Source organism: Bison bison, unplaced genomic scaffold (assembly GCF_000754665.1).
Source record: "Bison bison bison isolate TAMUID 2011002044 unplaced genomic scaffold, Bison_UMD1.0 scf7180017864213, whole genome shotgun sequence".
Classification (NCBI taxonomy): Eukaryota; Metazoa; Chordata; class Mammalia; order Artiodactyla; family Bovidae; genus Bison; species Bison bison.
This window is the reverse complement of record NW_011494785.1, coordinates 6,339,907-6,354,626: the sequence shown is the minus strand read 5'-3', so window position 1 is coordinate 6,354,626 and position 14,720 is coordinate 6,339,907. Positions and strand designations below refer to the sequence as shown.

The following is a 14,720-nucleotide window of genomic DNA, read 5'->3' as shown; positions in this document are numbered from 1 at the left end:
AACGCAGCGGGTGCCGCACGGCCAGGTACCTGCGGGCGGGCGCGGAGTCAGCGCGGTGGCGAGCGGGCGGCCTGGATACCGCCCGGTATCCAGTGAGCGCGCGCCGGGCCTCGCTCGCAGGGAGGTTGTGAGGATGAAGGGAGTTAGCGCGCAAAGCGCTTGGAGCAGCGCCCCCGGCACCTAGCGAGGCTGGGTCGGAGCTCAGCGAGAAGTGACCAACCGGCTCAAGGTCATCAACGAGTCAACTAGAGAGTGAGCCTGGGCTTGACCCCAAGTTTCAACCCCTGAAAGCCGGTCTGACCACAACTCGGGCCAGATGTGGGCGGTAATAAAATAGCTGATGAATTTCATTCGTGTGTTCCTTTGGCCATTCATTTCATGCTTACAGAGCACGGACTAAGTGCCAGGCCCTGAGCTGACACTTGGAACACAGAGATGTTCTCTGGATTCTCCCAGTGAAGATGCAGTGAGGACAGGATGACCCCCTCAAGTATGCCCTGCAGGTGCCCGGAGACTGGTTGGTGGGGGCCAGACAGCTCTTCTTTTTCTCCCTCCCCCTCCCTTTTTGGTCCCCCATTTCCTCCTTCCCCCCCCCCAGACCCGGCCGCGTTCCCAGCCCAGCGCACCTGTCCACTGAGACAGCCGCCAGGGTGAAGCTGCTGGCGTACATGGTGAGGTAGATGAGCAGGTGCACAGCCTTACAAACCAGGGCCCCGAAGAGCCAGTCGTCCAGCGTGTAGATGGCGGCCTGGAAAGGCACGCAGCACAGGATGAAGCAGAGGTCAGCCGCTGCCAGGTTGAGGATGAATAGATCCGTCGTGCTGCCCGGCTCCTGCCAGGCACTCGGGCCAGGCTGCAGCAGCACTGCCAGCACCAGCCCGTTGCCCACCGTGCCCAGCAGGAAGATGAGGGCAAAGACCACGGGCACTGCCACAGCCCCCATACTCCCCGGGCTGTCTAGCGAAACATTCTGGATATCAGCCATCTTCCCAACAGATGGGCACCTGAGGAAGAAAAGCTGGAGTCCTCAGCTCTGGTCACTCAATTCAGGGGTCTAGTTCCCCCACCATAGGCCTGGCCAATTCTCCTGGGGTGGAAGCTTGTGGGGGATAGGGGTGTTGGGCAGACAAAGACAAAAGTTATCCCTGGGACCCACTGTGCAAGCTCCTGGCAGTCTCATTGGTGTCTAAGGTGGGTTTCTCAGTTTCCTAGGAAACATCCCAGGGCCTGAAGGACTGATTAGGTAGTTGATAGACACCTTCAACCAATGATGCAGGTAAAGACACATGCAAAGCGGGTGCGGGGAGGGGCAGTTCCAACCCCAGGATCTGGTGTATTTTCCTCACTTGTCAATGGGGATCTGAAATACAGGGAAGACTTTTGGATATTAGTCAAATTCAGCCAAACATGGGTGACACCCCTGAGTCACTGGATAGTCCATCTTAGTGACAGCACCACCTGGCATAGCTGGGAGCACCATATAGGTCACTGCCCCCTTTTCACATGAGGAAACTGAGGCTCAGAGAGGGGACTTGGGAAGCTAGTGTCACACTCTGAGTGGTAGACCTGAGGTTGTTGCCGCCCTGGTACCGACTCCCAGGCTGGAGCACTCATCTGAGAGCTGTAATAGGCGGTGCCCCTGACAACCCGCATGTGTGCATGTGCGTGTGTGTTACATCTATGTAAGCTGTGATCACCTGACCCCTGTCGCACCCCATGGCCCACATCGGCTGCTACCTGTGGGTCTCCCTGCATGCTTGGACCTCTGGGGTGGCTGGATGAATGAAGGGCAAGGGGGCCAAGCAGGGAGGAGGAAAGAAAGGTGGTATCTTTGAGACACCCCCATCCCAACATGCAGGAGCCCCCACCCCCACCCCGGCAAGCCCAGATGGGCGACACAGACCTCAACCCCGATGGGCTCCTGCTCTCCCTGGGTGAACTGACCAGGCTGAAGCTGCCTCCTGGCTCAGTGGCTGCCTCTTGGTGCCTACCTGCAGGTACAGCTCTGCCTCCCACTGCTCCCTCTTCTCCTTTAAGTCCTCTCCTCTCCCTCCGAAGTAGCCGCCTCCTCCTCAGCCCCTGATTTTCCCCAGGTGGCATGCTCTTCTGCCTGGCTCTCCTCTCCTCCGCCTCTCTGCGTTGCTTCTGCCTTTCTGCAGCGAGTAACCCATTGATCTCGCTCTCTGAGATTCTCGCTTTGTGGTTAACCCCTCTGTGCCCAAGGCCCAGTCCATTCCTGGCCCTCTCACCTCCTGTGGTCCTGCCTACTCACTCTACTCCACATCCTCTCTGCTCCAAGAAGGGCTCCAACCCAAGTTCAGATAGGACTCCTAGTCTTTTTTTTTTTTTTTTGCCACACGGCCTGTGGGATCTTAGTTCCCCAACCAGGGATCGAACCAGAGCCGTCTGCACTGGAAGTGCGGAGTCTTGACCACTGAACTGTCAAGGAAGTCCCAGGACTTCTAATCTTGAATGGAGTGTCCAATGCTAGGAAACCAGATAAAAGTCCCTTTTTCTGCAGACTAGGATTCCTCCTGGCCCTGAGAATTTCAAGACCCATCAGCTTCCCTGAGCTGATTCCAGGGCTTCAGTCTGCCTGAAGACTGGAGGGCCTATGTGCGTGTCTGGAGTCTAACTTTTAGTCTTAGGGCAGTGGGGAACTATAGGAGATTCTAGGGCAGGGATGTGACCTGCTCATTTATTTTGTAATTAGCTTATTATGGCCTGGGGTTAAAAGAATGGCTAGAGGGGGAGTGATTTAATGAGAGACCCATTAAGAGACTCTCCTCCAGGCAAAGAGGTTACCAGGTCTTGGTGAATGACTGGTGCTTCAGTCATGGGGTTCTGGTCTGGACCTCCTCTTGGAAGGACCACATGGCCACATCTTCCAGAGGGTTAGAGGCCAGTGGGACAAGATGCATTGGATTTAACAACAAGGTTGTTGTGGGTACTAGACAAGTGTAGTGAGGGCAGAAGGGAGTCTGCAGTGAATGGGGAGGAGTGGCGGAAGGGGTTGTGTGGTCTTTCTAGAAGCTGGGAGGGTGGGATGAATGTCAAGAAGTCTGTGCAAGGGGAAAGAAAACAGTCTGAGAGGATACTGACAAAGCCAGGACTTGCAACCAAGGTCCGAGGAGCTAGGAAGAGACTCTTCAGGACTGGCTTCCCGAGGCCCTGGGATGTTCACCAGTGCTCAGGCTCCTCTAAAGCCTGATGCCACCCATCCCAGATGTGGAACATCCCTGAACTTTTAGAAGCAGAAACTCATTGAATTGAAGATATTAGGGATCATCCCTAGATTCTGCAAACCCGAATTCAGAGCTATCAAAACTGCATTAAGGAGTTAGAATTGTAGAATCTTGTGATCTCTGAAGAGCAGAACTGTAGGATCTAGACTTAAGAGTGGTAGGATTTGAGAACTTGGGGGTCCACAACCATCTTGTATGGAAGGAATGCACTGTGAGACGCCCAGAAGCCTGGACTCACAAATGTGGCAGGCCTGGCCCCTGAAAGCCCCTGACACACTGCCCTCCCTCCCCTTGGGAACCCCAAGCCACCTATGCCCCTCCTTGTCAGAGTTTGGGCTCTGGATGGGTTGGAGCAGTTCTAGGGCAAAGAGCTCCCAGGAGCAGCAGTGCTGAGCTGTGATATGACAGCAGAGGAGAGGAAGATGGTGGCAACCAGAGTGGGACTACCGATGAGGCAGGCAGGACGGGCGCCTCGCCACGACCTGAGCCCCAGCGGGCCCCGGGCACCCACACCTCCCCTTGTTCCAACTGCTGCTTCTGGCAGCTGTGGCCTTGAACCCTGCACCCAATGCAGAGGACAGATGGTGCAGCCTGAGAGCAGTCCCTGGAGATCTGGGCCCTGCAAGATGTGAAATTGCGACTTTGTGGCTGGCCCTCAGCCCTATAGCCTGTCTTGGCCTCTGGCAATGACCAGTATGTGCTGAGCCCAAGCATATGTGCCCAGAGGTGCCCCTGTGCCTGCTGGCACCTTCTGTGACCCCCTGGGACAGTTGCGAAAGACCTGCGCCATGGGGCACCTGGGCCAGTACAGGTCACATGCTGAGCCACGAGCTGGCTGAAAACTTGGCGCCCTACTGCGACGAGCTGGCCCACAGTGTCACAGTGCTGGGCTGTCCCCAGGCACACAGTGTCAGCAGCTGGTGGGGCCTGGAAACTGTAGGAGGAAGAAGCATGCACTCTGTACCACTGGTGGGTGGACCTCACCTACGGCTGTCTTGTCTTGGCATCACCGATTGTGACCCGTCATCCCGTGGCTGCTCATGGCCACTTGCCATGACCTGCCAGCCTGAGCAGACCACACACATCAAGCTGCTGGCCTGGCCAGGGGCTGGGCACCAAGTGGTAGGTACTTGCTGCTGAAGTGGGCCTGGTGCTAGATGCCCCATCCCGTGTTTGTGCCCCTGACGTGGCCACAGCAGCCCCCTTCCCGGGGCCCGTATCCCCCAGTACCCCAAACTCCTAGCTTCAAGCTGCCCAGGATCACAGGCTAGGATTCTCAGAATCCCAGCGTTAAGACTCTGCTGGCTGGAGCCAGAGCTCACCCAGGTAGCTCTCTAGACATCCAGGCTGAAGGGAGGGCTGGGGGTGTGGGGCACCAGAGCCGTGGTCCCCACCTTTCATGAAAAAGGGCTTTTTCATCCTCCCTGCCCCCTCGCCAGCAGACTGTCAGCTCCCAAGGCCACACCATGCTGAGGCTGGTGACTCAGACCCATCCTTTACCCTATCAGGTGCCCATAAGGCTGAGTGGGGAGGGCTATGGAGAGAGAAGGGCTGCGACTGTGGGAAGGGGACTGTCATCTACAGCAGGGGAGCAGTAAGCCATTGTCGGGGGGCAAGGGAGGATGGGGTCTTGTCTGTGGGGCTGCAAAAACAGCCTGTACAAGGCCTGAAGTCTAGAGGGGGCTGGAAAATAGCAGCCAGAACCCGAGCTCACTGCGCCCCCTGGCGGTTCCTCTGACCAGACCAGTGAGCCCTGGGAATATGGAGATGGAAGGGCCCCAGATACCAATGTAACAGCCAGTCTTGGTACAGCAGGGAAGACCGAGGCACACACGGGGGAAGGGGCTGCCTAAGGCCCCAAATGCAGGGACAAAGAGGGGCTAGAATACAGGGCTCCAGACTCTTGGGGCCTCTCCAATAGTGACAGACATTCTTTCCTCTGGGATGCAATCTTCTGCTTCTCTCAAACATGGGCTTGGGTGCCCAGCCCCTTCTTATCTGGGCAGCTGTAGGCCATCCTTGGGGTGGGGAGCAGAGGACGAGGGGTTCACCAAGGCTAGACTCTGGAGGCTGCGGAGTAGGGGGGCGGGTGGCACGGGAAGGGGCCTGTAGGGCTGGTGCTCAGCTTCTCTCTACGTCAGGAAAGCATCCAACTGAGCCAAACGGTGGCCCCGGTCTCTGTCATCCCACCTGCCTGGGTCCCACCTTAATTTGGGAGAGGTGGTCAACTCTGAGAGCTATCACAGCCCTCAAAGCCCCAGATCTTGCCTGATCCTTCGACCAGCTGCAGGACTGGGGCTGCTCCGAGAGAATAAAGCAGACTAACACATCACAGCCGATTTTCACACTGTTGCTTTAACCTCACACCCACAAGCACAGGCCTCATCCCAGCCTGGCGCCAGGACTGACAGAGCTGAGAGCTTCTAGCCTGGGCTGATCAAAGGCCCCCCTTTTCACTGTGTTGGGAGGGGGACCTCGGCCCTGCTTGTCACTACCCAGAACTCAAGGCAGCGCGCCGTGCAGTCGCCCCACCTCCACGAAGGCCTCCACACAGCGGTCAATGTCCTCCTCACTGTGCACTGCTGAGATCTGGACTCGGATCCGGGCCTTGCCTTTGGGGACCACAGGGTAGCTGAACCCAATGACAAAGATGCCTGTGAGGGTAGAGAGGGTTCAAGCTGGGGCTCACCAGAGCCAGGCAGGTTCTGGGGGCATGACAGATAGCTCCTACTTTTCTAGGGGCTACAGAGGGCAAGGGAGCTGCCAAAGGTCTCTCAAACCTGGGACTGCCTCATGGCCTAGGGTTTTCAAGCTTGGACAGACATCTGATCTAAGAAAGGTAGTAGGGCTGGGGGAAGAGGGAATATTCACAGTCTAAGGGTTCCCTCCTTTTCTTTTAGGACCCACAGCCACATCTCAAGCCCCGCCCTCCTTACCTCTCTTAAGCATGTCATCCGCTATGTTTAAGGCCAGCCGAGCGTCACCCAGCATCACAGGGCAGATGGGGTGATTGGCTCCTGAGATGGTGAAGCCAGCAGCCTCCATCTGACTGCGGAATCTGTGGGCATGAGCTGGGTGTCACTGGTAGTTGGGGGACTGTGGAGCAATCACACCCACTCCTGATGGACATGGATGTGACCCAAGGCTTGTGGCCAAGTCTGCAGGAGGGACCAAAAAAGACAGATGCTGACCCAGAGAGGCAGATGGGGAAAGAGGCAGAGGAGCAGGAAGACCAATTAGGAAGGCAGAAAGACAGGACTGTACAAGAAGGGGGAATGCAGGATCATTTGCAAAGAAATGCACCAGGGAGACTTCCCTGGGAGTCCAATGATTAATACTCCATACTTCCAATGCAGGGAGTGTGGGTTCGATCCTTGGTTGGGGAACTAAGATCCCACAGGCAGTAGGGCCAAAAAATAAAAAAATAAAAATACATGAAATGCGCCAAGAAATGGAAGGAAAAGACAGACAGAGAGAAGAGGGCGGGGCAAGCAGGTAGCCCCTGATTAAGAGAGACAAGTCCCAGTGCAACCCACTGGGGACGTGGAGGTGGGCAGAGGCAGGACGCAAAGGCAGGGAGTTACGGGCCTGTGCAGGCACACAGGTCAGGCCCCCACCAGCTCCCTTGGCCCTGCTGGCCCCACCCTGCCCAGGACCGCACCGCAGGGTCTTGGCCGCCATAGACTGGACGATGGCGTTGCTCTCCATGAGCAGGTCCAGGGCCTTGGAGGCACAGCCGACAGCAGCAGGGGGCAGGCTGTTGGAGAAGAGGTAGGGCCGGGCACGCTGCCGTAGCAGGGATACCAGGGCCCCAGGCCCAGTCGTGTAGCCCCCTGAGAACAAGGGTGAGAACAAGGAGCCAGAGCTTACCCCATGGTCCTCCTGAGAGGACCGTCCATGCTGTCTTCTTCCCTGCAGCCCCAGGCCTCCTCTTCCTACCTCCCCCAAGTCCCCTCCAGGGCCGTGCATGCAGATAAAGGGAGCCCAGGGGCCCAAGCCTGCAGGCACCTGATGCTCCGCCCAGGGCCTTCCCCAGTGTGGAGTTGATGATGGTGACTTGGTCCATCACGCCCAGCAGCTCATCTGTGCCCCTGCAAGGGAAGCTGCCACTACCACCACGGCCACCTGAGCACCTAGGCTCATGGGTTGGGCGTAGGGGCTGGCCTTGTGGTTTCCCACCCACCCTGACGAGTCCAACCCAAGGCTTCAGGGGCCATGTGCTCCCACCGTCCTGTGGCCCCCAGGAAGCCAGTGGCGTGGCTTTCGTCCACAAAGACTAAGGCACCATATTGAGAGGCAAGGCGGCAGATCTCCTGCAGGGGTGCGATGTCACCATCCATGGAAAAGGCCCCATCAGTGGCCACCAGGCGCAGCCGATGCTTCTGCAGGGAAGATACAGAAGGCAGTGGCTGGTATCACGAGTTGGGCCAAGTCACTCCCTTTCTGTGCTGCTTGGCGCTCTTAAGGTTCACTCTGCCCAGTGCCCATAACAGAGGGAGCACACATGTACCCTCGTGCTGAGGCTGGCACATGCTCTCCCTCCTCTGGGCCTCTCTGGGCCTTCCCCATCTCTTCCAGGGCAGTCTGGAGACATACTTAGCCACTGGGCAGTGAGAATGCTCCCAGTCTCCTCTCCAGAGGGCAGAGTGGGGTGGGGTTAGTTCTGTCCATAGCTTATCCCACTCTGATGCTGGGCAGGGGCCTGCCACACATAAGGTGCTTCCTCAAACTCAAAACAGCTTTGTGCCATGGGATAAAGTTTTGGGTCTGAGATTGTTGATGTTATTTAGTTGCTAAGTCATGTTGGGTCTGAGGATCTGGGTTCAGATCTTGGCTGTTTCGAACTTTCAGGCTATTTGCCTGTGAGTGAGGAGACGGCTTCTGCAAGCCTCTTTTCCTTCACCGGGGTAGGGGGCAGTTTGCGGGGGAGGCTGAGGATAAGACCAGTCCTTGGCCCTGGAAGTGCGAGGCCCTGCCGCACCTGGGCCTCCTGCAGCTTGGCCTCCAGATCAGCCATATCCAGGTGGCGGTAGCGGTACTTGTGGGCCTTGCACAGACGGATGCCATCGATGATGGAGGCATGGTTCAGCTCATCCGACAGGACTGCGTCCTCCGAAGTCAGCAGTGCCTGGTGGAAGGCAGTCACAAGTAGAGCCATCACCCAACCACCATGGGGTTCTCCCTCCCTCATGACTCCCCCTGAATCAATATTTCACTGCCAACCAGGCATTCTTCTGGGCAGGGAGGCAAGGAGCCCTCTGTCTCTATCTTGATCCCCAGGCATTCCAGGACTGGGCTGAATCAGGGGCCCTGCTCTAGCAAAAGCAGGTGAGAACATGTTTGATGAATGCCTGGCCCCTAACACCCTCAGCCTTCCAGCTGATGTAGGTTACCTCCCAAATGCCCTGGAAGCTGGCCTCCTTGTAAGCCCCAGGATTCCTCCTGGACACCTGCTGGCCCAACCTTGACCTCCAAAGAAATGGGCACTGGAGCCTCTTGACATGGCCCTGGCATCCTGCCAAGTTCTCCCAAGCCCTGCACAGCCTGGTAGGCCTCACCAACTCCCACCCATGGCGTCACACACCTCAAAGAGGCCGGCGTTGGCATCAAAACAGCTGGGATAGAGGATGGCATCCTCCCTTTGGTGGAAGCGGGCTATCTTTGCTTCTAGGTCTTTGTGGATGCTCTGAAGTAAAGGGGTGAAGCACACAGTAACGCCTTTGGGGCCACGTGGGACAAGCCCCGGGGACAGAGGCTCAGAGCCACAAACACACCCTCCCCCTGCTTTTTGCACCACAAGGGTTCACCCAGAGCCAACACAGGAATCTGAAGCATTAGGGGCCCACTAGGTGCCCCTCTTCCTGGTTGGGTTTTCCTTTTACAGTGGGGGTCTGATGGTAGAATTATGAAGCTAATGGCAAAGGAAGATATTTTCTCTTTCAAACTGAGTACCCTTTTTTTTTCTATTTTTTCTTTATTTTCCTTTAATTAATTTAATTTTTTTGCCACACCACACAGCATGCAGGATCTTAGTTCCCTGACCAGGGATCAAAGATCAAATCTGCGCCCCCTGCAGTGGAAGCACAGAGTCTTAACCAATGGATCATGACAGAAGTCCCTAAGCGCCTTTTTCTGTTGTTTAATGCCAAAAAGGAGGATTACATAAGTAACTCTAGGTTCATTTGGGCCTCCAATTGTTAGATTTTGAAGCTGTCCAGAATTACCTGCCCTGGTTGGAAGTCAAAAGTTCCATTCATTTCACCTTCACCTTTCTGAGAGGACAAATAATAATAATCACAAGGACTCAGAAGCACTGACTCTTGAGCGAGGCCATATAGGTTCAAGTTCCATCACAACAGGCTGGGTGCTCTGGGCAAGAAAATTAACTTCTCGGGGCTTCAGTGTCCTCATCTCTAGAACATGGGCAAGAATAGCTCTTAGAACTTGGGATTATTATCTGCATTAAGGAGTAATTTGCAATGTTCTTAAAATAGCACATGTTACACAGTAAGCACTGTAAGTTTCATGTATAGAGTTCATTTTGTAACATTTACAAAATAAAATAATTAAGCAACAATTTATTGAGCACTGCTATGTGCCAGGCCTTGTTCTAAGCATTTTTACATGTATTGGGTTGGCCAGAAAGTTCATTCAGGGTTTTCTGTAAGAAGTTATGGAAAAACTTGAATGAACTTTTTTGCCAACCCACTATTAACTCTTTAATTTGGGATAATCTTATTAAGTATTATTATTCCCACTTTACCAATGAAGGCATTGATGCTCAGACAAGTTAAGACACTTGCCCATGGTAACAGAACCAATATATGGTGGTACTAGAAACCAAACTCAGGCAGAATAGCTCCAAAAACCTCTATCTCAATCCCTGCCTTCTATTTTTCCTTTCTTGAAGAGGAACAGGTAAGAAGCTCTGTTCTGTGGGTGGGGAAATGGATGCTCTGAGAGGTTAAATTTCTTGCCCAAGGCTTCACAACAAAACAGAAGCTTGAACCCAGTTTTCCCAGTGAACAGCACTGGGGCTAAGCATGGGCCTAGAGTTCTGGGATGAGCTGAATTGCCTAACCAGCCCTGCTGACTGCAGAAGCAGACACCTGAGGTCAGTGGCCAACACTGGGGACCACCCCGTCCTCCCCCGCCCCAGCCTGGGCCACACCCTCAGTGTACCTGGGTGCCACAGATGAAGCGGACAGAGCTAAGGCCGGCTCCAAACTCCTTTAGGGTCCGCAGACCTGCCTGAATGACCTCAGGGTGGCTGCTCAGGCCCAGGTAGTTGTTGGCACAGAAGTTAATAATTCCTGAGACAGAGGACAGGGGATGGACACAGGAGCTCAGGACAATCAGGGCCTGTAAAGGTGCCAGGCCCTGGGGACTCAGGAGAGGAAATGAACCTGAAGTTGCCCTTGATGAGGCAACAACCACACAGCACCATCTGTTCTGGGGCAGAGGCCAGGTTGGGGAGTGGGGAGCCCCTAGCAGGCACCAAATTCAACAGCTGCAGGAGAGGGAGGGGCAGAAATGGACTCCCAGAGCAGCACCTTGGAGAATGAGAAGGTTTGGATCACATTCACCCCCAGCCCTTCCTCTCTGGCTTCTCCTATCTCTGAAGAAAACCAGTAACCCCTCATCTGGCCCTTGGCTCTTTCCTGGGTAAAAGAAGAGGGCATCACAGAGCCCTGTGATGGTCTCCAAACTCCACACAGTTGACTTTGCTGCCTGGTACAGAACAGTATGCTCAGCAGGGTGGCCTCTCTTGAGACCTTGACCCTTGCATTTTAAAGCCCAAAGTGGACACAGCTGATCCAGGGAGGAAATTAAGGCTCCAAGAGGGCAAGGTTTATTCAGTTTGGGAGAGGCAAAACAGGATGGGAACCTGGGTCTCCTAATTTCCCACTGTTTGATCTGCTCCAAGGTTCCCTGGAGGAGGATAGAGACCTCTGTTTTACAAATAAGCACAACAGCACCAAATATTCCAGGCCTATTTCCTGGGCAGAAGGCAGGTTTGGAGGCCTATTGGTAACCAGCACCCACCTGGGTCCTGGCACAAACAAGATGAGCAATGACCACAGATGACAGAAACCAGGGCGGCCTGGTGGGCCAGTTCACAATCTGACTTGTGGGGCAGCCCTCAAGCCCCTTGCTCAAACAGTGATTTTGGCCAGAAAGTTGGTCTCTATGGACAGTTATGTGACCTTCCAGCTCCAATATACCAGAAGACCTACACTAAAAGCCCAGCTCTTCCTGCAGCTAGCTGGGGGTTTATAGGCAAGACACTTCAAATCTATGAGCATCAGCGTCTCTTCGTTTGTAAATGGGACCAGTCATGCCCATGTTTTGAGATTTGCAGGAGTGCAGGCGCAGCAATTAGCAGAAATCTGAACAAAGCAGCAGCTCTAGAAATGTGGGATTTCTTGCTACTGCCTCCCTTTCTTGAATCACCCTTTCTTGAATCCGTATGGTGGGAGCCAACTGGCTGTCTCTCTTTCTTCCTTATGTTCTCACAGGCTGGATCTCGGATTGAGCCCTGGCCTCTAAATAAAAAAGGTGCTCAAAGGGCAAATTACCTTCTTCTGGGGGAACGGATCTAATCAGGTTAAAATTAACCGTGGGAAAAGGCAAGTCGGCCTGACAGATGGGAAACGGTCCAGCAGCGGCTACGTGTGCCTGTGCTCCGGCCCGCTCACTGCTTCCAGGACCTCCACTCCAGCGAAACCCTCAGGACGGCCCCCGAAACCCGGCCAGGTCTGGCGATTCCCAGGGGGTAGTTACCTCCCGGGGTGCCGTCCACGTGGATGTGCGGCCCCTGACGGGACGTGATGACCCGCTCGCTCTTCCAGGTGCCAGCTCCGCGGATGCTTTCCAGCTCCTCCTCCAGGATGCCACGCAGCTGAGCCAGCGCTGACTGCGCCCGGCTCTCGCGGGGGGCCCGGGAGAGCGCAGCATGTAGGACGCGGCCAGCCCACATTTTGCCCACCTCGCCGGAGCTAGACTGCCCGCTCAGGTCCTTGCGCACCTAGGCCGCGGCGTGATCACGTGCGGGGGCTGGGTCCCGGCAGCCAATCGGAGCGAGAAGGGCCCTGCTCTAGGGCAGGGAAGCGGACCTAGGAAGAGGAGGGCGGGACCTGGCGGGATCGGAAGAGGACGAAAGTGGAGTGACTTGTAAGTTGAGACTGGAGCTGTCCGTGTTGGGGGAGAGGCGGCGACGGGGGTTGGAAGGCACATCAGGGCCAGACCCACCAGACCCCCACCGCATTCCCATGCCCTGCCTACACACACATCTCCCGGAAGGTAGGGACGCCCTCTGGACGCGGGAGGCGGGCGCCTAAAAGCAGGCTGAGGGACGTTCCATATGCTCCGGCCCTAAGGTTTCCTGGGTTCTGTCGAGCTCTTGGAACTCTCCCCAGTGCTTAGGTGCAAAAGCCCCCAGGTTTCGACCACCATATTGCTCTGCATTCTCCTTCAGTTTTAGAAGTATGGAAAAACACACCGCTCAGATTTCTTTTTTAAATTTTATTTTAAAGTTTGAAAATTACAAAGACAGCAAGTTCTTCCAGGCACAAATAACACTTATTTAAAAATAAAAAGGGGCGAGGGGGGTGGGGAGAGCGCAAGCGCGCCTATTTAAAAAAAAAAAAAGGAAAGACTGTACAGGGTTTTTTCTCCCAGCTCCCGGGTGTGAAACGTTAAGTACTAGCCCTAGATATGTATATATACACACACACATACATACATACACATATATATACATATACATATACACACACACACCAGACCTAGCTCTGTAAAACTACTTAGCAATTCAAAGTCGACTGCAGTATGTCTTACTGTCCACTCCCCGCCCTCCCCCCACCCCGCCCCCGGTCTACCACTACATATAAAAAAAGTAAAGAGGTCTGGAGGTTTTTAAGTGGTGGGTGGTAGGGCTGAAGCCCCACTGGACTGCCAAGCAAAGCCACCTCTTATACAAGAGGAACCAAAAATCAGGGGGGAAAGGAAAAAGGTCTTCCTAGGAAACAATTGTGTGGAAAAACCCAAGTTTCAACAGGGGCACACTGAGGCACTTGGCTGACTCCTCACTCTTCCCCTAAAGTTTCCACTCCCATTTAACAGGAGACTTTCTGAATCCACAGAAACCCCCACAGTGGCTAGTTTCTAGCTGACTGAAAGAAGCTACAGTTTCTAGGACCAGCTGTCACTTTAACCCTCCCTCCGGTTCTCTAGGACAATCGAGAGGCCACAGGGACAGACTAACAGAAGTGAGAAGGAAACTGGGTTTGGACGTCCCACTCTCACCACGGGAAGGTGGCAGACAGCCAAGAGAGGGCTTCCCCCCACCCCCATCTACCTCTTTTGCCGGCCAGCTGCTGCCATCCCTCTCTCCTCCCCACCAAGCTTCTGAAACTCGCACAAGGAGTGCTCAACTTAAAGCCTGATGGTCTCTGAGGAACTCCTACGAATCTTACAGTTCCTGGGCTCCCTGTCACCTAGCCCCAACAAACTACCTTGCCCATTCCTCCACCCAACCCCACCGACTTTTACCTTCAGAGTGAACCAACCACCCAACTAAAGAAAACACACAAACCCACCCAAATTCCCAAACCCACAGGCAGATTAGTAACAAATAAAACTAAAGTACATTCTCATCATTACAGAGATATTTGTTGTTGCTGTCCTTGCATGGTTGGTTAAGGAAAAATGTATTATTCCCTAATTTCTGAGGAATACAAATTCTCTTTACAAAGTGAGAAGGGAAAGGGGCAAAGGATGGCAGATGAGACCAAGAGAGGAGGACAAAGTATTTACAGAAAATAGACAGGCAGGAGTGTCCACAAGAAAAGCCTCATTGTCACTTCTTCTTGCCTGTCCTCTTGGCACTGGACTTGGCTTTGGGCTTCACTGGCTTGGTCTTCTTAGGCTTGGATGCCTTGACTGGCTTGGCTTTGACAGTCTTAGGTTTTTTGGTTTTCTTGGGCGTGGCAGCCGGCTTCTTCTTGGCCTTCTTGACTGGGGTGGCTTTGGGCTTCTTGCTTGGGGCTTTGGAGGCAGCCTTCTTGGGCTTGGCTGCCTTCTTTGGCGTGGCCACCTTCTTGACTTCCTTCTTCGTCTTCTTGAAGGCCACGGACCTTTTGGGCTCGTCGCTCTTGGCCAGGCGGAAAGACCCCGAGGCACCCACCCCTTTGGTCTGTTTGAGGACTCCAGTGGTGACCAAGCGCTTGATGGACAACTTGATCTGGGAGTCCGCGTTCTCACCCACCTTGTAGTGGCTCTTGATGTACTTCTGGATGGACTGGCGCGAGGAACCAGCGCGGTTCTTCTCTGCTTGGATGGCGGCCACGATCATGTCTGAATACTTGGGGTGGTCTGTGGACTTCTTGGAGGCCTTGGCCCGCTTGGGCTTGGCCGCAGGGGTGGACGTGGAGTTCTCGGTCATGGTGGCCTGTCTGGTCCTGCTGTTGAAGG

The 14,720-nt window shown here is 54.6% G+C and overlaps 2 protein-coding genes across 2 annotated transcripts; both read right to left on the bottom strand.

Annotated features, from left to right (window-relative positions):
* Positions 1–5,574: 5,574 nt before the first annotated feature.
* Positions 5,575–12,336, bottom strand: GCAT (glycine C-acetyltransferase). Its single transcript, XM_010845080.1, has 9 exons — positions 12,030–12,336; positions 10,428–10,558; positions 8,830–8,931; positions 8,227–8,373; positions 7,473–7,627; positions 7,254–7,336; positions 6,907–7,078; positions 6,182–6,303; positions 5,575–5,899 (listed from the first exon to the last, which is right to left on the bottom strand). The coding sequence occupies exons 1-9, from the start codon at positions 12,223–12,225 to the stop codon at positions 5,748–5,750; spliced, it is 1,260 nt and encodes a 419-aa protein (XP_010843382.1). The 5' UTR covers positions 12,226–12,336; the 3' UTR covers positions 5,575–5,747.
* Positions 12,337–12,752: 416 nt separating this feature from the next.
* LOC104992270 (histone H1.0) lies at positions 12,753–14,714 on the bottom strand. The gene has a single exon (XM_010845081.1). The coding sequence runs from the start codon at positions 14,689–14,691 to the stop codon at positions 14,107–14,109; it is 585 nt and encodes a 194-aa protein (XP_010843383.1). The 5' UTR covers positions 14,692–14,714; the 3' UTR covers positions 12,753–14,106.
* Positions 14,715–14,720: the final 6 nt, after the last annotated feature.